General features: G+C 36.7%; 1 protein-coding gene across 20 annotated transcripts in view; it reads right to left on the reverse strand.

The window, feature by feature from the left end:
* Positions 1 to 831: 831 nt before the first annotated feature.
* Positions 832 to 26,533, reverse strand: part of NRCAM (neuronal cell adhesion molecule) — a 295,081-nt gene continuing 269,379 nt past the window's right edge. For 11 of the 20 annotated variants that reach the window (XM_039506264.1, XM_039506274.1, XM_039506237.1 and 8 more), the window contains 5 exons: positions 24,675 to 24,800; positions 22,942 to 23,094; positions 18,773 to 18,904; positions 16,104 to 16,182; positions 832 to 3,176 (listed from right to left, as the gene is read on the reverse strand). In XM_039506264.1, coding sequence (XP_039362198.1) covers positions 2,939 to 3,176; positions 16,104 to 16,182; positions 18,773 to 18,904; positions 22,942 to 23,094; positions 24,675 to 24,800 — 728 coding nt within the window. In that variant the 3' untranslated portion in view covers positions 832 to 2,938. Of the gene's footprint in view, positions 3,177 to 7,907; positions 7,970 to 16,103; positions 16,183 to 18,772; positions 18,905 to 22,941; positions 23,095 to 24,674; positions 24,801 to 26,533 lie in introns of all 20 variants that reach the window. The other 9 variants (XM_039506353.1, XM_039506344.1, XM_039506381.1 and 6 more) reach the window with 3 other exon arrangements.

The following is a 26,533-nucleotide window of genomic DNA, read 5'->3' on the forward strand; positions in this document are numbered from 1 at the left end:
GCATGTACCTAAATTCCCCCTTATATGTATCCTGAATGCATACGGCTTGAAAAAAGAACAGGCCCATTTACAGAAAAAGGAGCACAATTCTATACCTCAGTTCTGACCTGTATGTGCCAGAACTGTGACTGTGCACATATACTGGAAACTGGAATATCCACAGGTAATCAAATGCATTCCTGGTTGACAGGACTGGTAAAGGGACTTATGGCCCACAAGCAGAATTGTTTTTCCAAATTAGCCTGGCCAAGAATCATATATTCTCTTTATTTCCTGTTGCCCATAAAATCCACAGCTTTATCTACTTTCTCCATAACAACTCATAGGCAGGCACTTATCTAATCTGTTTCTATTCACACCCAGTCCAGACCAGGTATGAAGTGTCCATTGAAATGGATCTTGTCTACTGTAGACTGCCTAGATTTCAACAGTCAATCAGAGCCGCTAGCTGTTCAGCACTTTTAAAAATCAGACAATTTATTTTGGAGCCCAAATCTGTATTTAGGAGTGGCCCAAGTGAGTATGGAATGTCTCTCTTTTGGGGTGAATGTGGGGATGTAATTTTCTCTTTTGCAGCATGCCCTCAGTTTTAATCAAATAATGTATCTAGGGAAAGAAAACAGTGAAGGAACTTGAATAGAACTTGATTTCAGTGGAAAAGGATCAGGCCCATAATTAATATTTTTCAACTGATATTACAGAAATGATGAACTGCAACATTCTGAAAATAACCTGGTTGTAGTTCATTTATGATGTTTTTTCACTTAAAAAGTTCTTAAATATGTGGTAAATCAGATCAGATTTTAAATATTTTGTGAACAGAACAAACAATGAAATTTTAAAACCACATTTATTTTTAATACAAAATCTGTTGCACTATTACAGAAGTGAGCCTGTATGTGTACTCTTACATGCACAGATAAATTCAGCATCTACAATTAAAGAAGAGTAAAATTTCACTTCATTGTTACCAATACCATTGGGAAATCTTATTAAGAAACTCTCTTTGTGCTTTGTAATCAGTGTTATATAGGTCATTTTTTTTTTTGTTTCCATAAGGAAAATGGATTATGGAAAGCTAATGGTGCAAAAGAAGCTTGAACATCTGACTTCCATTTGTGATTACTTCAAATTGTGCTTTACCTACAATACATACATAAAAGCTGCAAGGTGTACTATGGTCTAATGTAATCCACAGACACAAGCTCTTAAGATAATATCTAGAAATCTTCAGTAAATAAGTAGAACAGTTCACTATTTCATTTTCACAGCAAAAAATATATATTTAAGTAGATGCTTTAAAATACCAAGCACTCCATTGGCTGTAGTACTTCTTACACAGTACAACATAGGCTTTTTTTGTTTTGTTTATTTGTTTGTAACACCTAGAAGCATATAGCATCTACACTTTAAGTGTATTTACAAATTCAACAAATATCTACATATAAAAAGCATACTTAAAATTAAACTTGATGCAAGTTATGAAAAACCAATTTATTGGCAAATGAAACTGAGCATTCCTTCAACCATAGGTTGTTATAAAATTTCATATTTGGAGGTAAACCGTTTGATTGATATAGTATGTGAGAGAATATTTTTGTAACTGATAACAGTAATCCTTTACCACTAAACCTTGTTAGCATTTGTCAGATTCCTTGAATTTTGTGGTTCTGAGCAGTAATCTACACACTGCTTTCATGCTGTAGATAATTTCAAAAGCTGCCACATGGGTCAAGCAATGACTCAGAGGAAAATGTGCTGTTGCTGGCATGGTATTTTTTAACATATTTTGCAAGAGAGTTTTAGGTTTTTGCAGCATTAGTAAAATATCTGAATTCAGCCATTTGTGTATAAACCGTGGAAGGCCATGACATCACGTTGTGCTCTAATTGTCTAAAAGCTGTTATTTTATCTTCAAGGAAAAAAATCATATTGTGCTTTGTGTAATTTAAAAAATGTTAAACCTTGCATTTTGCAGCTCAATAGTTTCATAACATCTCTGCTTTTTACCAGTTACTTTGTTTGGCAATGATAGTAGTTCACTAATCACAGTTTATTGCACCAACTTAGCAGTACAGTGCATTATGGAATGCATATTCTATAAAGGCACTGAATGTATTTTGCCCTGTGTCTTCTGGAATATTTTGTCTCATTTTAAAATTTCACTTCAGTGACTGTACAAATTCCAAAATGCATTGCAACGGATATTGTTTTATGTCTTAAAAGCAATCCAACATATACACGATGTAAAAATGGAACACTGTAGTGCTGTAATACTTGATAGATTAGGAAGGCTATAAAGTAATAGGAACAAAGAGCAGATAACAGGGTCTCAGTAAGCATCAGCAAATGCAAGTGTCATAATTAAATCATTTAGCAATTATATACCATACATACTGTTCCTAACTGTCTTGCAAAAAGACATATGATAGCTAGACATTAAGTCACCAATTTCACAACAATGTCCACAAAGACATTGAAGTTCTATATAACACTACTATAACACTCTGACAATGAAAACGGAATTCATATCCAGGGATTCAGCTGAGGACTGCATAACAAAGCATCAAACCAGATTTTAATAGCATACACAGGTTTATCTGTGAAATGTGTAGCATTTTTCATGCATTATACTGTATTTTCGACAGGAAATAACATTATCAGATGATGTTATATTATTTTTGTCAGTTTCTTTTTAAAAAAAGCAAAAATACTCAAATTCAGAGCAAAATTTTTGAGTTTTGCACTTTGATTCACACTAACACATCACTTATTGTGTTTTTATAGTGTGTAACTGTATTGACCTATATGTTCTCATAGTATAAACATCTTGTTGCTAGGAGCTTTGTCACCTGTATGTTCTTAGTATGAGAAGGAGGATGCACAAGTGCTTTAAACACAATGGAAAATATTGTAGGAAGGGAATTGAGTTTCTTGATTAAACAAAGGAATTCATGGCATTGACAGGAGAAGGAGCCTCAGAACTTTCATTTCCTTCTGCAGGTTCTTTCTCTTTTTTACCACTGTATTGTCCAATAAAGGAGCCATCCTCATTGAACTGACCGTTTACACCTTCGCCATAGTCAACTAAACTATCATCACTGTCCTCCTTTTTCACAGTCCTGTCTGAAGGTGTTCGGCTTCCTTTCTTTAGGGGTTTATGATCCTCTGCGTCACTGGAAAAATACAGGAAATTCAAATAATTAATAGACATATCATAATTTACAAAAGCAAAACCAAAACAAACCATGCATGCAGACTTTTAAAAACATGTGCCCAGTCCTACAATCCTGCAATCCCATTGTAGAAAACAACTGATATGATAAATACAGGGTGTAGAAATGGCTTAAACATATAATGTCTTCAGTAGAGGGAGTGCATTTTTTCCATCGTGCATGGTTTTTCAATTATAAGATATTCTGCTCTTGATTTGGAAGCAAAAGAACTGCAAGCATTAAAAAGGGGGTTGTTAACATTATAAGAGCAAGTTCTTTGTTCTTCAAAGAAAAAGCTTATGCTGTGCCATGAAGTTAGTCTGTTAAACTTCGTAATTCACTGATTTCTTGAATATGAATGAAGAATGAATTTGGTTAAATGAAATACATTGATTTTTTGCTAGTAAAAAAGAAAAAAAAGTGCTGCATTTCAATAATTTGTTACATTATGCAGGCTAGGCTTGCAATTTTCAACCTTACCTTTCAAGAGACCTATATATTCCATTAAAAGGGTGCAGAAGAAACAAATGAAAATAGCCTAAGAAGAAAAGCAGAGTCCATATCCTGATAATGATCAGTATTCATTTAATAGGAATTTGAGCTTATAATTGCTAAAACATTCAATATGTTCAGACACAGAAACTATTTAGTTGAATACTGATAACACAGAGCAGTTTAAAGCATGTTAAAGATCTTAGAAATATTTTAGACTTTTTTTTTTTTGCAGTTATGGAAGAAATGCTTTACCCTATTTCTTTTATCTTTGCTACCACCACCCTGTGGGTGTATGCACATAGAAAAAGTCTGTTTTCACTGCTTAGAAGGTTAGCTCTCTATTATACTCCTGACTCAAATACAATCTACATATGATAGGGTCCAAATTTAGTGCAGCCAACTTTGTGGGGCTGTGTTTAGATCTGTCTTTTTTTTTTTCTATTAAACAGGCTGTGGATGACCTTGAAGCTGAAGACATCAGCAGTAATTCAAGCTGTGACTTCCCACTTAGTAGCTGTTGGGTTAAGCTGCACATTCAGATGCAAAAATCTAACCTGAACATATAATAAAACACTCAAGCCCATATGCATATAGGGCATAAAAGGGGTTGACAAATGTGTTTTATTTATTTATTCACAGATTCACAAATTACGGGGGTGAAAAATAAATTGTTATTAGGAAAAGCAACACTTACATTGTGCCATAGTAACCCAGAATGGCTTGTTAACTTTGGACATATATTCAGCAATGAGTGTTTTGAATTAGCTGCACAATTCCTGTTAGTAAATTATTTAATTGTTCACAATATCTGTGTTCCATTCTTATTTGAAGGGATATCATCATATAATAACCAAGGATGTACCATTGTACAGCATGCACAAGAACACACAGATATTGATTCTGTTGATTAATATTCTGCTGAAATGCACTTTACCGTCATTACAAACCATTAAGCCAACTTTCTATCACACAAGATACTTTTTACATTATCACTTCCTCTATTTAGCCATCACCTCCTCTATTTAGCCATCCCAAATGGCTGCATCTTAAGAAAATTTGTTATCTATATGCAGACCTATATTTACAAATAAATACATCACTGTATTTGTTTTTATATCTACACATAGAGAGGAGGAGTGCTATTGTATCATATATGTGCATTTAAGGATTTAATGTTAGAATAAAAAAGTCAAGTGACAAAGGAGTTTCATTTGTGGCTACCTAGACATACACGGCATGAGGATCCAAATAATATCACCCATTTTCTCTGCCTGCTTTGGTGTCGTGAGCATACAAGGTATTAACAATGACAAGAATTCTACTCTACAATTTGAACAGCAGGACTGCTCACAAAAACAGAGTTGGCAGTGGGTGTGGTGGGCTCATGGTACAATCATGCATGCAAGCGCCTGTAATTACATACACAGCCAGCATGCTGAGTTGTTTCTTGTTGGATCTCTCATTTTGGCAGGGCATTATATTTGTCAGGATGAGGAGGGAACGGTATATTTACACATCTTATACTTGAATATCCTTTTAGCTAGCTAACAATAATGTGATTTAGCCATTTTCAACAAACACTACAAATGTATGTTCTGAATCAATTTAAGATGCAACACATCACTTCTGAGTAGCACTATATCATGCTGCAATAATACTGCATTAATCTTTTCCATTTCAGTCAAATATCTTAATGCAAGCGACAGATCCACAGTCAGACAGGCTACAGCCTAATTGAGCCTTATGTGGCTAGAGCTTATAGTCAGCCTCATCTCTAGTGGTAATATTACTATATCTGGTGAAACAAACATATATATTTTTTTAATCTGTTGAGTATCCACATGGAAGACTATCTCTTCACCCTCCTTGTTCCATTCTTTCATGACATATAGCTCACATTTGTGAATTTGATTATTAGAACTGCTGTCTAGGAGACAGATACATTCACCACTTCAATTTTAAAGAACCTGTTTTTTTCTGAAATACTGTTGTGGAGTTTGCAATGGTCTGTATGTAACTGCAGTTAGTAATGAATACTGCATGTGTGATCTTCCAGTTTAATTCTTGTTTAATTCTAAAGCATTAAATCCATAACCACCACTTGCTACATAACATGTGGTGTGAAAACAGAAAAAAAAAAAAAGAGTTTCTTGTGCCACATTGTCTACATTACCCGCTGGATCGATGGGCTGCGATCGATGGGCTGCGATCGATCCAGTGGGGGTCGATTTATCGCGTCTAGACTAGACGCGATACATCGACCACCGAGCACTCTCCTGTCAACTCCGGTACTCCACCAGGGTGAGAGGCGCAGGCGGAGTTGATGGGAGAGCGTCAGCCATTGATTTACCGCAGTGAAGACACCGCGGTAAATAGATCTAAGTGCGTCGACTTCAGCTACGTTATTCACACAGCTGAAGTTGCGTAACTTAGATCGATTCCTTCCCCCTACCCTCCAGGGAAGACCAGGCCTAAGACCTGACAAGTTGGTGGTCACGAATAGTGACTGCTCCATAAATATTAGGCAGCCCAATTCATTTCTAGATTGACATTTTACAAATGCAAAATGAGATCCTGCATAATTTTGTTGTATATCTAGTATGAAAATCCTGTTCAGGAACAAAGGGAGTATCAGAGGTTATGCCTCATGCTTCATGAATGTATCTGTTTCCAAATGTTCAGATAATCTTGGCTGAAATGTAATAAAACACATAATATAATTTAAACGTTTGACATACATGCTGCAATGCAAAAAACAGGGTTACAGTTACAAAATACAAAGATATAAATTAAAATACATAGTATAGTACCAGCAGAAGAGCCAGCAGTCATTTTATACTAATGTAAAATCAAGCTACTCAGTCAGAAAATATTACATGCTTTTGTGAGGTTCTCAGTGAAGCATGCAAACTTGGTTATTGTAATGTCTTTAAATAGCTAATGAGTCACCACAACAAAATATATGTTGTGTGTATATACATGTGCATTTAATACAGTGAGAACAGTGAGGTACAGTATGCTGATTTTACTGGGAATTCACCTGAATAAAGATTTGGGTGAGTAAGAATTGCTGTCAAGATTTACAAATAGAGATGCCTGAAGGTAGGCTCGCAAATGTATATTTAGACATCTAAATAAGTGGTTTGATTTTCAAAGTGCTGATCAGCCAGTTCCCACTGAATCTAGGCACTCAGCTCCTTTAGAAATCACCTCTTGTACACAGGCTCCTAAATTTTCCAAAATGATTGGTGATTTGGGGGTCTCTCAAATTTTGGGCATTTAGCTTGAGACATATTAAAGGGGACTGATTTTCAGCATGTATCCTAACTTTCAGCACCCATTTGTGAAAATCTTGGTCAATATTTACATGATCATATCAACTGCAATATTTTCAGGATAAAACAATCCATATAATACAACAAACCTTTAAAAATGTAACAAAATCATTACTGCATATGTAACTATTTTGTTTTGTTAATGCTGACAAGCACTGCACAAAAGGGTCTTTAGTTGTTCCAGAAATTCTGTCCAATTTAAAAATGACAACAAGATAATTTCCTTCTCAAGAGTTCAGAAAGTAAATCATTTAAAAGTTCTGTACTATACAGCGTATGATCAATTTAATTCTTATGCTCAAACAAACTTGTCATCTAGTAAGAATCTTGCTGACCTACAGATCCAAATATTTTGTAAGCTGTGCTTCAGTTAGCTTAATACTTTGCCAAAGTCTTTGAATCTTTTTTTTTTGTTTGTTTAAATTTACTCACTGTGGGATGACAACGAGCAATAATGATGGTATTTATGGCACTGAATTTTACACAGCCTGGTACAATAAGCAGCAAAGAAAGCTCATGGAGAAACTATTTATTGCTTCCTATTCCACTGTTAACACCTTTTACTTAAAATTCCATGATAACAAAATATTTGGACTTAACTGAAGAAGTTCTCTGTGCAGAACAACACGTGAGCACAGGTAGCTCAGTTCATTACTTTAGGGCATACAAGTAAATAAATACTTTATAATTGTATCAGAAACATTTGTAACAGCACTGACTTCATACAATTATTGTACTTCCTACAAAACAAAACAGGATCTTTTTACTTATAAGTTCCTTTATGTAACTTATATTTATTTTATTTTATTGGGGAGGGGGTTACAAAATTTATTTATAATCTAAATAATGAAAAAATACTTACACAGTTGGTTGCATTGGGTCTGTGATTTTTCTATATGCTAGTAAGGATGCAGATTCTATTGTCTGTATAATTAAAACAAACAAACAAACAAAACTGCAGATTTACACAGGAGTGTACCTGCATGGAGGTGGACGCTGGTGTGAATGCACAGTTACAGCATATGCAAAAATCAAATCTGGGCATGGGGATTCCCTCCCTTTTTGCACCTCAGAAGTACAGTAAGAAGTTCTGCCAAAGTACTGGCAGTGGAAAAAGCAGTTGGGGTACCCAGGGAGCCTTCCACTCCTCATTTGGGAGGAGGGAAAGTAAGAATAATGTGATTTTTATCAACCTGGATTATGGTCAAGACTTGTGCTTAGATGAGTAACTATTAAAATTTTGGAGGAAGGGAGAGAAAGTGAGGGTGAGGGAGTGAAAAAAGGAAGGAAAGAAGGGAAAAGGAGAGATGGAGGGGTAGATGGAGAGGACATGAGAACACTCATGTTTCATACAGTGCTTTTATAACCCTGGGGGTGCAAAACAGAGAAGGGACCCTGGTGCTCTGGGGAAAATGAATGAGTTTTGAATGTGTTGCCAAGAAGCATATTGCACAAAACAGCTGAATTGTCTCGTTATGAATTCTGAAGCCCAAAGAGCTGTAGAATATCAGCTTTAGAATGTTTAATAACTCTCTGCAAAAACAGATTGCTAAAGCCAGAAATTCTGATGTAGTATCTGTGAGACTTGCTCTTCTTTTTTATGGAGCTTCATAAAACTATTCCAAAATACAATCATGACAGATCATAAAATCCTCTCTTTCTTTCTTTACTAATGATTTTATTCACTGACTTATACTTACCTACTGTAATTTTTAACATGAAAATAAATTACAAATTTACTGAAAAAATTTGTAGTGAAAAATTTAAAACCAGTATTTTGAAATGTTTTACACACACACTACATATAATTAACATTGAGACAATAACTACCACAATACTAGTTGTGAACATGTATGGATTTTGCACTGAGATGAGGTTGCTATCATAGTAAGCCCAATGACATGCGTGCTATTTGTTGTGCTAGAACCAAACCTTAAGTTCCTAGCTGTTTAATAAAGACTGATACTAATGGATGGCTATACATTTTTCCCTATTTTATCTTATATTAGGAACCTTTGCTCTTTAAAATTAAAAGGCATATTTTGGAGACACAAATTAAACATCTTGAAAAAATGGCAACAATCATATAACAAAACTAATTTATTTTTCTTCCTGGTTTCATGAAACAAATAGCAAACTTGCAGCTGATGGCTGAGATGAGTGAAAAAGTGGGGAGGTGACAACAAAGAGCTTCACTGTAGTGAATTTAAGAATATTTGAAGAAAACACATTAGAAAGGTGAAGTACACAGATCAGCTTCACAAGTTCATCACATTTTTTTAAAGGAATGTACTACCTGCAAATCTTTTCTGTGTCTACATATTAGTTATTCCTCCCTAGAGATAGGTACATGCAGCAACCAGTCAGAATGCAGAAGAGGTTTTTGTGCTCTCTGTACAGTTCAGCAGCCAATCAATTCCCAGTATATTCTTCCATAGTCACAGACATGCAAAATAACTCAAAATATGGTTAGCAACGTCTAGTTGGTAACACGCAACTTCTTTCACTTCTAGCATAACTCTTACATGCAGAGTGATGCTAAACAGACTAGAAGGGGGAGACATTCCAGGCTGATGGATATGAGGATGCAGAAAATGAAGTTTGTAGGGAATAAATTCCTTTTTCTGTGCCCTCAGATCAACTGCCTGAAATGATTGGGTATAAGAGGCCATATAAATACATCTCTACCCCGATATAACATGACCCGATATAACACGAATTCGGATATAACGTGATAAAGCAGTGCTCCGGGGGGTGGGGCTGCGCACTCTGGTGGATCAAAGCAAGTTTGATATAACTCGGTTTCACCTATAATGTAGTAAGATTTTTTGGCTCCCGAGGATAGCGTTATATCGGGGTAGAGGTGTACCTTAGATAGGTACGGCCTCACTGTAAACCTGACCTGGAGACACCCCCGCTCCCCTTCTGCTCATGATCCCAAGACAAGTGGGTCAGAAGATGAAAAGGATAAGGAAATCCTTCTCTGTACACTAGACGTGTATAAATCAATCCAGAAGCCTATGTAGATTTTAGAGATGTTACTACCTTTCCTTAATCTCACTAAAGAAAACAAATGGTTTTGTCTAGATATGTTTTCTTAGCATCTCAGCAATACCAGAGCTTTTTTCAACTGTGGCAGAAGCAGGACAAAAATTGGAAGTTTAAGCTCTTGTTCTAAGTCAAGATCAGATGAAACATTTGACAAGTGTCAAGGAACTATTCTTAGAAAGACTTGTCTTTGTGAAAGTAAAGTATTAGGGAAATTTACAAGAAATGGCAGACAATTCACTGACCCTCTCACCTGATACTATGACTACTAGGGAAAAAAGACTTCTAACAGAGAAGTCAAAAGCAGTGATTCAAAAGAAAAGTGATAAAGAAGTTTAAGATTCAAATTAATATTCCTCAAAGTAAGTGTAAGTGGGGACAAAGCAAGACCCACCAAAACCAATTTGACAATGCAGAGATAATTCCCCACTGGGAATTCTTCTTCGTTTAACACCTTAAAACTGCAACAGAGGAAAATGATATTGTAAGCCTTAGAATATATCCCTGCTGCTGACCATCCCGGAGAATAAAGAAGGATTGCAACGCCTTATCTAATAAAACAAAGCACTCAGAGTCAACCATTCCCAAGCAAGTCTCTCACAATCCAGGTGTGAATGTCTCGTTGAAACATTTGCTTGTGGGTCAAGATGTTGTGGAAAACAGGCAGAGGAACACTAAGACATCTCCAGACCATCCCTGGGATGATCACACAGGCACTCTTACTGGGGTATAGAGTACTCTATGGTCTTTTTGAGCACCTTTTACAGAATTGGGATTGGAGGAAATAAATAGTACAGCAATCTCTGGGTCCAGAGAACAGAAAGAATCAAACAGTTGTACTGACTGAAGAAGCTTGGAAGTTTTCTATTGTCTTGAGTGATGAATGTGCACTTATGACCTTTCCCCACCTGTGAATCAGCAGGTTTGCAGATGTGGATACAATTCCCACTTCCCTAGAGTAATGAATATTCTGCCTAGGATAGAAGTTTGGCTTCTCCTGCAAGGTTAACACCTCTTTGGTACTTTTGCACTGAGGGGAACAGGAGATCCTTGTATAGTCTCTGACTTCAGGTCTCTTTACACAGTCACTAAATTCTCATACCTCCTGCTTAGTTGCTTGTGTCACTACTAAGACATTTTCTGTTCACAGCATATTGACCTAGACTAATCTTCTTCCAAGACTCAGAAGAGTCACAGGGCTTTCCTGACTGCTCTTAACTACAGTATGTTGATATAAAATAGCTTTCTGGAGGGGCTCAATTTCATTTCTACTTTGTGATGGTCCAAGTATGCTCCCCATCAGAGCAGGTGTGCAGCCCCAGTCACTGTGTGCTGCTGGGTTTCCTGAAGTGGCATTCCCTTCATTGGATTCATCTGGCAGGAAATACATTCACCAGCTGAAGAGGCTAAACCAGTTCACGTGTGCCCTCACACAGAAAAATCACAACTGAAGAGGTCTAAACTGAAAACAGTCCAAGACATCACATCTGTACAGGATACTAGGAAGACTAGAATGCGACTGGGACAATGAATCTTCTTAAATCTGACATCTGTGACCTTTCTGAAAAGTATTAATTTGTGGTAGAATCCTTTGCACCTTGCTTTGAGACAGTTAATTCTTTCTATATGGGATTGTGCCTTCTTAGAGACACTTCTGCCATGACCTTTGAGAACACTGTCGGGCCAGAAATCAAAGTGAATGGAAGGTCTGATACTGAAGATGGTGCTGATTGATAAAATAAGAACTGAGATACTGGTGATTTATAGTGACATGCATAGTATATAAGTATCTTGTGGATCTACTGATATCTCCTGGCTATACTGCTGTGAGGAGAGTTCTGGATTACTCAATTTTTAATTTATTACAAATAGATTGGGTCACCTGAAGTCCAGAACTGGTCTCTATTTGAAGACTATGAAATTCAGAGAGTAGATATCTAGATTTTTTTGTTCAGCAGGGCTTGAAATCACAGCCTTGGCTGATAACAAATGAGAGAGAGTTGATAAAACGCTCTGCTTTTTCCTGTGGAACAGAGATGGAATTCAGTAGGAAGGGAGGGCATTTCTACAAATTCTGTGCTGTATCCATTTAGGGCTATCAAAAGGATCCACATGTCCAGTATCATAGTCCAGTCACTGAATATGTCAACTTCTTCCATCTATTTTGGCTCTTGGAAGATTGGGAAACAGCCCTATAAAGTCAGAAGGCTCCTCTTGATGGATCTATTGTCTCCTTGAAAACCAGACTTGCTTATGTAGTTGGCATGAAAGGATTGAGAGACCCCATACTTTCCCTTCCCCCGTTTAAATTTAGGGGGAGAACGACAGGGAGTCTGACATTTTCAGGGATAAGGAAGTGAAGAGATCGAAAGGATCTTTTCTTTTTCAGGTGATGGAGGGAACACTTGCGCTCTGAGAAACCCTTAAGTGCCTGATCTAAGGAATCTCCAAATAACATGCCTCCTTTGTATGGTAAAGATAACAGCTGATATTTTATACCTAATTCTGAGGACCAGGGACTTAGCCAGATGGCCCTCCTGGCCCTCATGGCTACTGTGAGGCAGGCCATATTTTTAACTGTGAGTCTAAGAGAATCCTCTGCTGCATCGTGAATTAAATTAGCTGCAATTCTACACAGATACTGTGTTCTCAGCATGACTCTGGCTGAGATCCCTTCCTTTTTATCTCTGGCTAATTCTTCCTCCAGACAGACTAGTAAGGCTCTAGTAGCATAGGTGGAATAGATGGACGCTCCAAGTTGGGCTGTAGCTAAGTTGAAAGATCTTTTAATTGCAGCCTCAACCTTTCTATCAGTAGGATCTTTGGGGACAGCATCCACACTAACAGGCAAAGAAGATTTAGTATCACCAGTGACCACTGCCTTATCTACCTTGGGCAAGGCCCCCCACAGAGAAGCTTTATCTGCTGGAAGAGGGTATAGCTTACGTAGAACAGCTGGGGCTACAAGTTTTGCTCCAGGATTACTCCAAATTCTACAGACCAGTTTTTGCACTGCTGAATGGATGGGAAGGGCCTTATCCACCTCGTCCTCTTCAGAGAGGATAGGCAATTCTTCTGAAGGCTCTTCAGAACTGTTTTTTTTTTAGGTTTAGTACTCTCTTAATTGCTTGGATAAGTAATATTGATTCTCCATGTTAAATTTACGTGCAGGTTCAGGCTTCTCTTGTTTCTCCACAGAGCAAGCAGAAGACACTTCCCCATCTTCCGAGGGTGACTCATCCTTAAATGCCCTGTCAGCCTTAGACTCCTCTTTCTTGGAAGCTGCTAGCATGATTAAACTGTCCATACCTTCAGAGACCAAGACCTGGGACTTGTGCCCAGCTGCTTCAGGGGAAACCAGTGCAACTGCTGTGTGGGGTACCCTGGAATTCTTTACTGGAGGGGGTCCAGCCTGCGTAGCAGAAGCAATACTGTGCCTGGCCATGGCAAGTGCATCCTTTAGAATAGCAGTAATCTCAGGCAATACTACAGCTCTCATTAGTGAATTTTTGTCAGAATCAGAGAAATGAGTAGAAGTAGTAGTAGTAGTAGTAGTAATAGAAGGTCTTACCGTCTTGTGATGGGACCCGTGGTTGTCCACTGAATCTGAGCTGTGGTCTGGCGCATGGCTGACCCATTGCTGGAGTGAGGAACATTGTCCTGCCAGTGACCCGCAAACCAAGGCCCGGCTGAACCATTGCTGAAAGGGGGAATGCCATCCTGCCTGAGAATCTAACCCCTCCTCTGTCCCCATTATCCGTTGCTGAGAAACATGATGTCCAAAGCCATCCCTGGATTTCCATGCATCTGATCTCTTTATTTCCTGACAGAGGGAACAGGAGAGGGAACTAACCCTTGAGAGCTTTGAAGACTGCTTAGCCCTGCTCCTGGAGGAGAGGGCTTCTGATCTGCTCCTGGACGATTCATCTGCTGATCTTCTGGAAAAGCTGGATTGCTCAGATTTCACAGACGCTGCTTTGGTAAAGCCAGGGTTTGCTTCAGGAGTTTTGGTGGCACAGTTACCATTTCTCTTCCTGTCTTTGTCCAATTTCTTTATTGTCCACGTAGACATGGACCTGAAGTGATGAAAAAATTCAAAATACTCGACTTCTTAGAGAAATTTTTAGGAAGAACCTAAACCACCTTTCCTCAAAGAAGCAATGCTCCATGACCAGAGCTGTGTGAGGCAGAGGGAAACTGGGAACTAATTGGCTGCACTGATACTGAGCAGCAGAGAGGGAGCCAAAACATCTTCTGCAGTCTGACTGGTTGCTGTAGATGCCCTGTCGCTAAGGAGAAAAAGTGGAAAGCCCATAACAGGCTAATGGCTCAGAAATTCATTTTAGAAAGAAATTTTCTGCATGGTGAATTAGCTGAGCAACTCCCTTCCTGTGAACAATTATAGAAGTTGCACATGTTATTCTCCATATACACCGCACCATGAGTTGGTAATATCTTTCTTAAAATGCATTATAAAACCATTTAACAAAGCACTAGATGTTTCTGTGGGTTAACACACAAGCCATTTAAATATGGATACATACATTCAGACCCTGATACATGTCACACATAAAAAGCGAATTCACTGGTCTCATCCTAAACCTGAGTATTTGTCAAAATCACAAAGCCATCACATAATTTGGCACAGTTCTGCATCAATGTCAGTTTCTGCTAAAGAAACGTCCAGGAATAGAAAAGCAGAGGGGCTGTAAATTAGAGGTCAGATACAGTAGCTGGACTGTATAGAGAAGTTTGTATAGTACTTGTTTGTATTATGCCTGTTTCCAGCCAATGCTTTCAGTCTCTCATTTTTGTCAGCTAAAATCAACTAAATTAACCCAATAGGCATTTAAAATTAAAAACAAACACCAAATTTAAAATGTTTTTGTACTGACTTGGTGAATATTATGAGGGATTAGAATAATTTTAATAGCCGCAGGAGTAAACCGAAACTGCTCTTTGGCATTCAGAACAGTGAAAAAATATAGAAATTATTCCAGCCAGATGAGATGCACATTCCGCTACACAAAAAATATAACAACAGTCCAGTGAACCCCATTTGAAAGAACAGACTTTCCATGCACTAGAATCGATTGCATACAAAAATTAAAGTCTTTTAAAATGTTATTTACATAGGAATATACTATAAAGAATATATTACCTATGGAAAAATAAATGTAACACTGACCTGTGAAAGAAATAATAAAATCCTTTTCTGTACTAAATCAAAATGTATTTACTATCATGTTACAGCTCTCTTTAAAACACACCATATGTAAATATTATGAAAAGACTTCTTTAAAGAGCATCTTTTTTTTGTGCTGCAAGGAGACTGAGCTCACATGTTTCTATAAGAATTATAGTAAAAAATGGCATGCAATAATGACAGTCAGCTCAGTGGCATGGTCTGAAGCAGTTTGCTGTATCTCATGCATTGAATTCTAGAGTGTTGTGTTTTTCCTAAGCTATAGTCCCTCTTCTCTGTCATTTAACTGATTGATTTTTTTTCTGTTTCTGTATTGGTACTGGCAGCAATTTTAAAAGAACCTGCATTCCAATGAATGGGATATAAGTTACTGTTGTCTGTGTTTATATGAGAAGCACATTTTCAAGACAAAGTATTTTATATGTGCTGCAGGACAGGGCAAAAGTGCTGCCAAGTATTTGAGCTTTTCAATATATTAAAGATGGGCCAGAGACTAAACTCTGTATGGAAATGCCCTTAATTCAAATTTGGATCTGAATGTTACAGCGATGGCCCATTACTAAAACATATGATAAAATTAGCATAATACTGCAAATCATAATTCTTGATGTTTTAAATATTTCTACCAGTCTCATTAAAGATAAGTTTATAATTAATTCTGTAAAACATTAAATGCAAAGTAATTTGCACCATTACAAAGAGTTGTAATTTCATTTTAATAAAATAAATGTCATGTTCTATAAACTATATTTTAGTCCTAATCCAAAAAGTAGCAAGAAAAGGAAACGTGTGTCAGCTGCTTACCTGTATTCACCAAATGTTCCGTCATCTTCTTTCATAGGCTGTATTTCTGGATCAGCATGTGCATCTTCCTTTTCCTTCACTACAATATTTGAAATTGGGATTTTTATTATTAAATTTTAGGAGTAAATATTTAAGGCCCTGATCCTGCAAAATGAGCCATGTGGATATAAGTAATATGGATTTGGCAGGATCACTTTGTAAAACTGGGGCCTTAGATTGTTACTTCTAAATAAAATACATATGTGGTAGTTTAAAAATATCTTTACTGAAGGACAAAATACTCTACATCATTTGGCAGTAGTGAAAGTCCTTTGTTGCAGCCATTTTTTAATGTGATTTAAAAGGGACAGTTTCAGATTTAAAATCCGATTTTAAAAATGCATTCGTTTTCTAGGTTAATAAAAAAGTTAGATTATTAAAATTTAAATAAATTAGTGTTATTTATTTATGCTATTAGTTGACTGCATTTCTCTCATACTAATAAATGAAAATGATTAGTTCATTTTGCTTTTGATTATAGCCAGTTTCTAGTAAATTTGCTTTCACCTTCTTATCCACTAGCACCATTGCAGGAATGCCTGGGTTACAAACAATACACAGGGAATGTTTATTTTTATTTCAAACATGGTTTCCATTGGATTTTTTTAATTATTGGAAGAATTTTTGTTGTTGTAACTTTCTTTTTTTAAAAGCTAACCAAAACCAAACCAAAAAATCCCCTATATTTGGGGATAAATTTGACATAATCTTGTCTCTCTTAAAGTTAACTATATTTTTCAAAATATTTTTCCTAAAAATACTATTTTCAATGAAATACATCTTCTTTGTATACTGAGGCCCCAATCCTGGAAGCACTCAAAGATTTAACTAACTTTATGCATGTGACTAGTGCTATTTAACTCATGTAAAGATATTAACATATATTTGCAATATTGGGGCCTTTGATACCAAGGTGACAGAAGCCTAGGAATAACTAACATAGAAGATAGATATTTAAATACAGTAACTCCTCACTTAAAGTCGTCCCGGTTAATGTTGTTTTGTTGTTACGTTGCTGATCAATTAGGGAACATGATCGTTTAAAGTTGCACAATGCTTCCTTATAACATAGCTTGGCAGCTGCCTGCTTCGTCCACTGCTTGCAGGAAGAGCAGCCCATCAGAGCTAGCTGGTGGGGGCTTGAAACCAGGGTGGACTGGCAGCCCCCCATCAGCTCCCTGCTCCCCTAAGTTCCCTGTGCAACAGCCGCCCAATACGCTATCAATTGCTGGGCAGTTCAGCTGTCCCTCCCCAACCCACACTGCCTTGGAGCTGCTCCCGGGAGCCTCCTGCTTGCTGTGCAGAGGTGGGGGGAAGAGGGGTGCTGATGTCAGGGTGTCCCCCTCCCCCTCCTGTACTCCATCCACAGAGCGGGGAGGGGACACATGACAGGGCTCAGAATGGAAGGGGTTTGCTGGCAGCAGCTGCTATCTCAACTTGCTAATCTACTTAAAAAGGCAATGTACTTGGGGGGGTCAGCGTACTTAAAGGAGCAATGCTCGTCTCTCTCTCTTTCACACATGGTGTGTGTCTCTCTCTGCCATGTTGTCTTCCCTGCCTACATTTGTGCTGCCTTGTAGAGTGTGAGACTACATTAACAACGTGTTAACCCTTGAGGGTGCAGCCGAGTGCTAGTTCATCATTTAGCAGTAAGGCATTCCCTGGGAAATATCTCACCCTCTTCTACCCTCTGACTTCACCACCTCAACCAAGCTTCACAATCATCATTGCTGTGTACAGTATTAAATTGTTTGTTTAAAACTTATACTGTGTATATAGTCTTTTGTCTGGTGAAAAAAATTCCCTGGAACCTAGCCCCCCTCCCCCCCCCACTTACATTAATTCTTATGAGGAAATTAGATTTGCTTAACATCGTTTCGCTTAAAGTAGCATTTTTCAGGAACATAACTACAACGTTAAGTGAGGCATTACTGTAGTACATACGCCAATAAATTGTGAATTTAGTACATATGCCAATAAACTGTGGGAAATTATATTATGAAACTTACAAGTTTTTTTTAAAAAATATTGTTTGAGTCTTTTCATTACTGTTTTGCTAGTTATTATTCTAATATGTTATCCTGATATAGTAGTTATGGGTATATGGTTTATAGTATCAAATGTTTATGCTAGTAACTATTTTCATACTTAGTTGGTACATATTTAGTTTATATTCCATTATACAAGGTGATGTGAATCATCTTTGGTAGTATTTTCAGATGGTAAAATTATGATAATGCATGTCATCTTGAGTAGTGACGTCCGGCTCTTATAGTTACATATTGAAATAACTGATTTCTTTTACCACAAGCCAGCTCAACATGACATGCTAAAATCAAAATACCCAATATAGTTAGTAATTGTGTGCTACGTATATGTCAGTTTATTTATGGAATTATACTTACTGTTGAAAAACTACACCATAGTGACTATCCAGACACATCTGTGGCTAAGTAATGCATTGAGTACAACTTATTCTGAAATAGCTTTAAACAATTGGCACAAAGAAAGCTTTCTAACTGACTATTACACATGATGTTATGCAGTCAATGTCCACTATGACTAGCTGATAACATGCAGGAGAAGTCACACCTGTTTATTATTTTAGTTTACATTGATGTATATCCTACCTGGATATTTGCCACCCTTATTCCTCCTTATGAAGCAAACAATCAGCAAAATCAAGATAAGAAGAGCAACAGCACACATAAGACCAATGAACCATCCTTGAGTAGCAATGTCAACCTGCCGGCTTGCCATTGCTGAAGAATGAAAGGGAAAAAAATTAGATGATCTGATACACATTTAAATGTGTATTATATTATTATTTGCACAAATAATGTATAATTTATTAAAGCAGCAATAACAAGTGGCAATTAGCAATCATGAGGGGTATAGCAGCACTGTAGTTTGTAGATGTTTAAATTTAAAAATTGTAGGTTTACAAGTAAAAAAGCTTAGAACTGACTCTTGAATATGTCTAATATTCCTGTATTTTACTAATTTAATTTATCATTTAAGTTTAATAATTCACTGTAAAACATGTACATGTCCTACACATATACACTTTTTACAAATATTAAAATTGTTCTCAAACTTACATTGATACATAGTAAAAAAAGGAATTGTGTTTTATAATTTATAAAACATCTGGGTTGAATTCTAAAAAAAAGCAAATACTCTTTGGCTAGCGGAGGCCAATTTCACTGAAACAAGGGAGACGGTAGGTCATTTAAGACTCCATCATTCAATTAGAACAAAAAAATCAGCATTTGAGCACCATTTAGAGCAGTTTCTGCTCTCTTCCAAGCCAAATATTATCAGACAGTCCATCTCGATTGCTATGATTTAACAACCCTTTTTAGCTTCTGAAGGACTAAGTGGCATGTGACTGGGCAGCCCCCCCCCCCTTCGGTCTCTTTCTGAGTGAGTTCCTCTGACTGTCTACCATGACTTTGGAAAGTGACATTCAGAAGAGACATCAATTATAGAGCAGACATTGAGGGCCTTTGTGCAGGACTGGAGCTTTCATTTCCAGTGCATCCCAGAAATCTGTGTGGTTTGAGTGCTGTGCTCCGTGCTTCCTATCCTCTGTTACACAGGACGAGTTTTCCTAGTGAACACAGTGTTTTCCCACTCTCACATGTGACAATTGTGGAGCCAGCTGCCCTGAGCACTCCCCTTAAAGGGAGAAGGAACGCTATAGAGAAGTCAATTGAGAGATGAAAAGGAGGGGTGCATCCACCAGCCTGTCTGCTCCCTGCCGCTCCTCACTCATAGAACCCCTGGCCTGTGAAGAGCAGTCCAGGAGATCTGGGGCTGGTAGAGACAACAAATCCACAGGGATGGGGAAAGCCCAGGCACAAAGTCCCCTCTCTGCACAGATGATGGGAGATTTTTGTCCAGAATTTCCAGATTCCTCTGCTCCATTCCACGTGAGCCCATGTCCCCAGGAGGTTACCCAGAATTTCTATTGAGATCAGTGGCATCTCACATCCAATCTCAGTAGAAACTCTACATAAGAGTAGTTTATGTCTTATGAATCTCCCTTGCTCTGCCTCTGTATGAAAGGGGATCAGCCACCTCCATGGCACAGTCTTGCTCTCCAGATCCTGGATTTTTGTGGATTCCCCAGGATCTGTAGGCAAACTCAGGGTATCTTTGAAGTTTGGAGGCAGGACCTGCTGCTCATTCCACCTAGAGTGCAAATCCTGTTCCCATCGGAAGTTCTGGGGATGAGTTTGCCTGTTTCTTAGTATCCTCCTATTGGTTTTACTGGGGGAGGGTATGTTTTGCCTTTCACTTGATTTCTTGATCATTGGATGAGTCTGGTTGCTGTGGGATTGATTTTTGTAGCTTTCAAAGCCTTTGGTGGGGCATCTGTATTCTGATTTTTAGAAGTTGAATAATATTTCTTACAGAACTGATCCCAACATTTCTGCTAATACACATGACAAAATAAAACAAACCCATTTTCTCTCCTTTTTATATAAAGTGGAGGTTAAAAACCTAAAACTTTAATATATAAAAATGTCAGGATAATATTTACAAGAAAAAAACAAATAGAAGCAAAAAGGTGATCTCGCTCTGAATTATAAAATAACCTATACCAGTAGTTTTCTTTTCTTGTCTACGTTTATGTTAGAGCGATTTTTGCTTTTTGTAAACATGCATATATCATGAGGCATTAAAATTTTAGTAGCAAATATTATAGCAAACACACAAGCACATTTAACATTCAAATGTAGTAAGAAAATAGTATCAAACAAAACAATCCATGCATAAAAACATGCAAGAGAGATGATAAGAGTACAGATGAAAACTTACTTATGCAGCTTCTTGTATTCTTTGACTTATTGTATATCCAATAGGGAGGGGTTTCTAAAGCCCAGTATAACTTTAAAAAATGGAATAAAATTTCCTGTTTAAACTAATTATCTGCTTCTGGCAGAAAGATATTTACCCCGGATGAACACAGAAGCTGCTAATATGTGAGAAAAAAAACGTAACCCACTATACTGGACATACTCAAGAAGAGAAAAATCACACATTATGAAGATGCTCTATAGGAATGCTTGCTAGAACAGACAGACATTTTCTGGTAGAGGCCTCACATACCCAGTCTAGGGTTTTCCTTCCTTGCCAAGGAGTACTCTAAAAAGGTATCTTGCTCTTTTGTCCCCCTCCCCAGTGTTTACAGCATTAGCCCAGATTTCAGAAAGTGACATAGCTAGATTCTTTTAGAAAGAATTTTGCTGTACAACTCATCTGATGGGGGACTCAAAAGCAATGCTTTATTCTGAACCTTTGCCAGGAAGAGAGAACATTGCCTCTAGTGTTCCCAACCTCAAAAGACTCAAGGAATGGAGCCAAGGTGTTTAATTTACTCACAGATACATACAGGAGTCTTGACTTTTTGAATTACTGAAATTTTACTGTTAAGCGGAATGTTGACTGGGAAAGTTTTGGACTTCCCCTCCCCTGCCACTCTGAGTGAGTTACAATACAATCTTTGCGCTCTGGTGCTTACTGGTTCTGAACACACCTACATATATAATTTTGCATACCCGTTTTCTGGTATCACTAGTCTCCTCTGGCTAAAAGGTTACTAATAAAAACCTTTTTACTGAAACTGCAAATGTTTGTGGGGCACTGCTATTTAGCATTATGTTTCAAAAGCTTTCCTATAGCAACACTTTAACACTATGAGCATTAATGTACTGTAAACACGAAACAAAACAAAAACATTATGATTTTAGAAAGTGAACGCTCTTTCAAACTGGCATGTTAATCACTTGCTTTGTTATCTGTAGGATCATTATTTCATATTGATCAAACTACTTTACATATTAGCAATCTATTTTCTTAAATCATAATGTTTGTGTAGTAGGTGAGACCAAAGTAAGATCTATTGGATAACTGTCCATGGCCCACATTGCTTGGAATGAGCAAGAGTGCCTAGGAAACACAAACCAAACAATAACATTTCATCAAGAACATGCTGATATTGCAACACCATCTTCATCATGACATCAATACATTTCCAATAAAACCCTTTCTCTGAGTTAAATGAACATCATTTATTCTCATATGAAGACACAACTGCTGCAAACGTTCATGCACTAAAATCTATTATTTTTCTATGGAAAATATGTATGGAACACTTCAAATACTTAAAGCTGTCTTACTAATTATGGTATTTTGTAGTTTAAGTGATATAAACATCACCTGGAAGCCAATGTTTGATGGAAAAAGAAACATTTATAACTAGAGATCTTCTTATTTATCATTCATCCTACTGGCATATGATATATTCAAGGATTACATGAAATATTTACTTAACTCAGATACCTAAACTCCTGATAACTCATAACAATTTTACATCATGCTTCTAGAAACTAAACTGCTGATATTGAGATTGTTAGTTTGAAAAATAGATATTCTGCTGTGTTACAGTACACCATGTTATTTAAATACTGCACAATAGGTTCTAATTCAATTCAAAGATGAATTAGAAACAATTGCAGCTTAAGTGCACAGAATTCAGAATGAATGTGAACACTATGTGTTCTTTCCCATAACATAAATGGCAGGGAAACAAGTGAACTAAAAGAAGGAAAACATTCATAGTCTACAAAGTAGATAGGCTGGCATGTCTAGAAGTTTACAAAGTAGTTTAGACCACTACTGAAGAAAACGATAGCAATATGTTTTAGCTACAATATCTCCCCACTAGTGTTTCAGCACTTGGCATATCACAATTCTGAATGTGAGACAGAATTGGTATGGTGTGCCTCACCTGGACCTGTCTCAAACACATCCTCTGAACTCACAAAACCAGACAGACCCTCAGCACCAACCCGGACTTTATATGACGTTCCTGGTGTTAAACCCTTTAACACAAAGAAGCTCCGAGAACCATTTACAATGTCTTTTTTCCAATCTTCTTTGCCTATAAAAATTTTAGGAAAACAACAAGTTGGAATATTTTAAGTTACTATCTGCTACTCTATGTTATAGTCAGAACACTTTCTATAGTCAGTTGGCTAAACTTGGATTTGCTGAACAAATAACTGCTTTCTCCAAAAAGAATATAATTTTAGGCAAAATAATGATTGTCAGTACTATACTGCATGCAATATCAAGGGAAAAAACTATATAAATAAGAATGCTTATTTTGTACTTTTGTTCCACTGCATTACAGATAATTATTTTGCATTTATTTAAAGAAATGTGTTTGAATTTGCAATTATAAATTATATAAAGAAAACATGTATTCACTGAATTTGATAATACTGCTTGCACTTTTCATCAACATTTACTTTTGTTGAGAAATTCTCTTTAAATGCTGAAGATGATGTGGAAATAGTTCCTGAGTATTCTGAATGTCTTCGTCACACTTGTGTACATCTTTTTCTAAAATCATCTCAAGTGATTCTTAGCAAAGTTCAGAACAAAACTTATACCTTTTCATAAGCAGGCTTAAAATTACAGTTGAATCTCAGAGTTACAAACACCTTGGGGATGGAGGTTGTTCATTATTCTGAAATGTTCTAACTGAACAAAATGTTACGGTTGTTCTTTCAAAAGTTTACAACTGAACATTGATTTAATATAGCCTTGAAACCTTACTATGCAGAAGAAAAATGCTGCTTTTAACCATCTTAATTTAAATGAAACAAGGACAGAAACAGTTTCCTTAACTTCTCAAATTTTTTTTAAACAAACAATCTCTCTTTTTTAGCAGTTTAAATTTAATACAGTACTGTATTGTATTTGTTTTTGTTTTGTCTCTGCTGCTGCCTGATTGCGTACCTCTGGTTCTCAGTGAGCTGTGTGGTTGACTGGTCAGTTCGTAACTCTGGTGTTCGTAAATCTGAGGTTCTACTGTACACTGTCTTTGGCATTTATTCACCACTTAATAAGGACAGTGTACTGGAAGTATCTCCATTTTATCAACTCAGCATCTTAATGTTAATGCATAAGGAGAACTAAATCAAACTGCCCTTACAGAGGATTAGAGCTTTATTTTTGTTACTACCTACATGCTAATATGTGGGTAGAAGTTTGTTGTTCCTAATATGCTATTTGGCTGCTGCTATTTTAAGGGATAACTTAACAAGATTTGTTTTTGTTTGATTCTTTTTAATTTTGATATATGTATTTTTGTCACTGTAATTTTCTTAGGACATTTAATAGAACCACCACAATTTATTTTCACTGCAGGATTGTAATCACTGCATGATTAACAGCTTCAGGCAGTTAAAGGTAGTAATGGTTCTTGTTCACAAGAGTTAATAAAGTAACACAAGGGAACAAAGGCTTATTTTCTAAGCATCATGTATCCCAAAGAGCAGGAATTTTTATTACTATATTAATATGACTCAGTCTGCTAGATCAAATTACAAGATATTTTTCTAGACATTTAAAAAACTATCAATAAAGCTAGATCCATATATGCCAAATTCAGTTATTCAAATATTTTAAAATATATCTCAGCACTTAGAATAATTAAATGAAATGACTTCTTACTGCCTGCTACACCATATTCAACATAAAAGTTCACATGATCTGGTCCCTCATACTCCCAACTGATATTGGCATAGGTCTCAGCAGCAGATGCAGTAACATTTCTGATCCTTGGATAAACTGGTCGCACTGAATACACAATAGAAAAACAAAGCAAAATATGAAATTGTGGCTCCATGCATATAATAAAATCCACTATGCTAATTTGGACCACATATATGGAATGTATGGTTCATACATACTCATTGTTTCCATTTTTGAAAATTAGTGACTAAATTGCAGCATTAGCACATGCGGTAGTTGAACAGCAGGTAGTCACTACACTATTAAATTACAAAGGAGAACTAAATCTATGAACTCTACTGGCATGGCCTAGGCCACTAAAATTGCCAAACACTTTAAAATACCAAATTGCCAAAGTCCTGGAAAATACTATCGTTTAAATCTCTTGAAGTACAATGCAGACAGCTGAAAAGTGAAGAGCATTCTACAGGTCACTCAGTACTGGGAACTGTAGGAGAAGATGTATTGTAATGCATGTACACAATTTCCTTGATTCCATGTGGTATTTCACAGACTTTGAAAATTCCTCACTGCAGGCCCTGCATAGAATGTTGCTTTTCAACTATCTCTACTGAAATTATAATGATAAAAAGGATCACAATACCCTTATAAAATGTTGGATGGACAGTATGTATGACAGGGAATGTTGCAAAAAGGGTTTCTGAGTATCCTTCATCACCAGAGATGATAGAAAAGAAGAAACATAAAAAGAGTAAAAACAGTTTTACATAGGAAAATAATGTTTAAACAACACAGCAGACAACAGAATCTTACCTGTTAAGTGAACCAACACATGCATACTCTAAGTTCATGCAGGTTTCTTTACAAATAATTGTACTTGATAAAATATGAAAAAGACAGGGTAATGTAAATTACTCTGACAGCAAGCCAGATTGCAGATGTGCTAAACCCTAACATTCATAGACGAGCATTTCTTAAATAATCTTAATTAACATTTCAGACTTTTATTTTAAATACTCTATTGACAATTTAGCCATCAATAGTAACTCTCCCCCACCAAAAGAGCAATTAACTATTTTTAGATTCTAGTTAATGTGTCTTAATTCTAACCCATTCTTGAGAAGCAAGTAATCAGTATGCAGAGACTAACTTCAAGGGAAAAAACCAAGAGCTATATAATTTTATTTTCTGGTTCTGGAAAACTGAGTGAAGTAGGATAATCCTACACACTCCTTATTATCCTTTTCTCTCTCTAATTTCTATGATTTAGGAGATGGTGACCTACATTTTCAATTTTCCATTTATTTTCAATAGCACAATTTTTGGTGTCCAGCCTCAAAATACCTAGGAACTTGATTTTTAAGGCACTTAGCATCCACAACTCCAACTGACTTCAGTGGAGGCTGCAGTGCTGAGCACCTCAGAAAATCAGGCCCTTCATGTTTCAAGTTGGTAACCCTAAAATTGAGGTACCCAAAATAAGTGGACACTTTTGAATCTGTAGGTTACAGCATCCAGGTTGTTAATTCAGACCTTAGTCAAAAATAGAAATTCAGCTAGTCAACTATAGTAAATCTGGACTCAGTCAAAAGTGGATGGTTTTTGTTTCTGTTTTTGAACAATATAAAGTGAGTGGCTAAACAAAAAAGAAAAACAGAGGCCCAAAACTTCAAAAGCTCACTTTTGCAAGAAAATGACTGTACTACTTGAAAAAACCAGCAAGAACCACATATTGGTGTAACCACTACCAAAATAGTCTGGTGTGAAGGGTAGAAATCAATATTTTACATAGTCAAGAAAGATTCATTGGAAAGAATTATTGATATTATGGATATTAT

This window comes from Mauremys reevesii, linkage group 1 (assembly GCF_016161935.1).
Source record: "Mauremys reevesii isolate NIE-2019 linkage group 1, ASM1616193v1, whole genome shotgun sequence".
NCBI lineage: Eukaryota > Metazoa > Chordata > Testudines > Geoemydidae > Mauremys > Mauremys reevesii.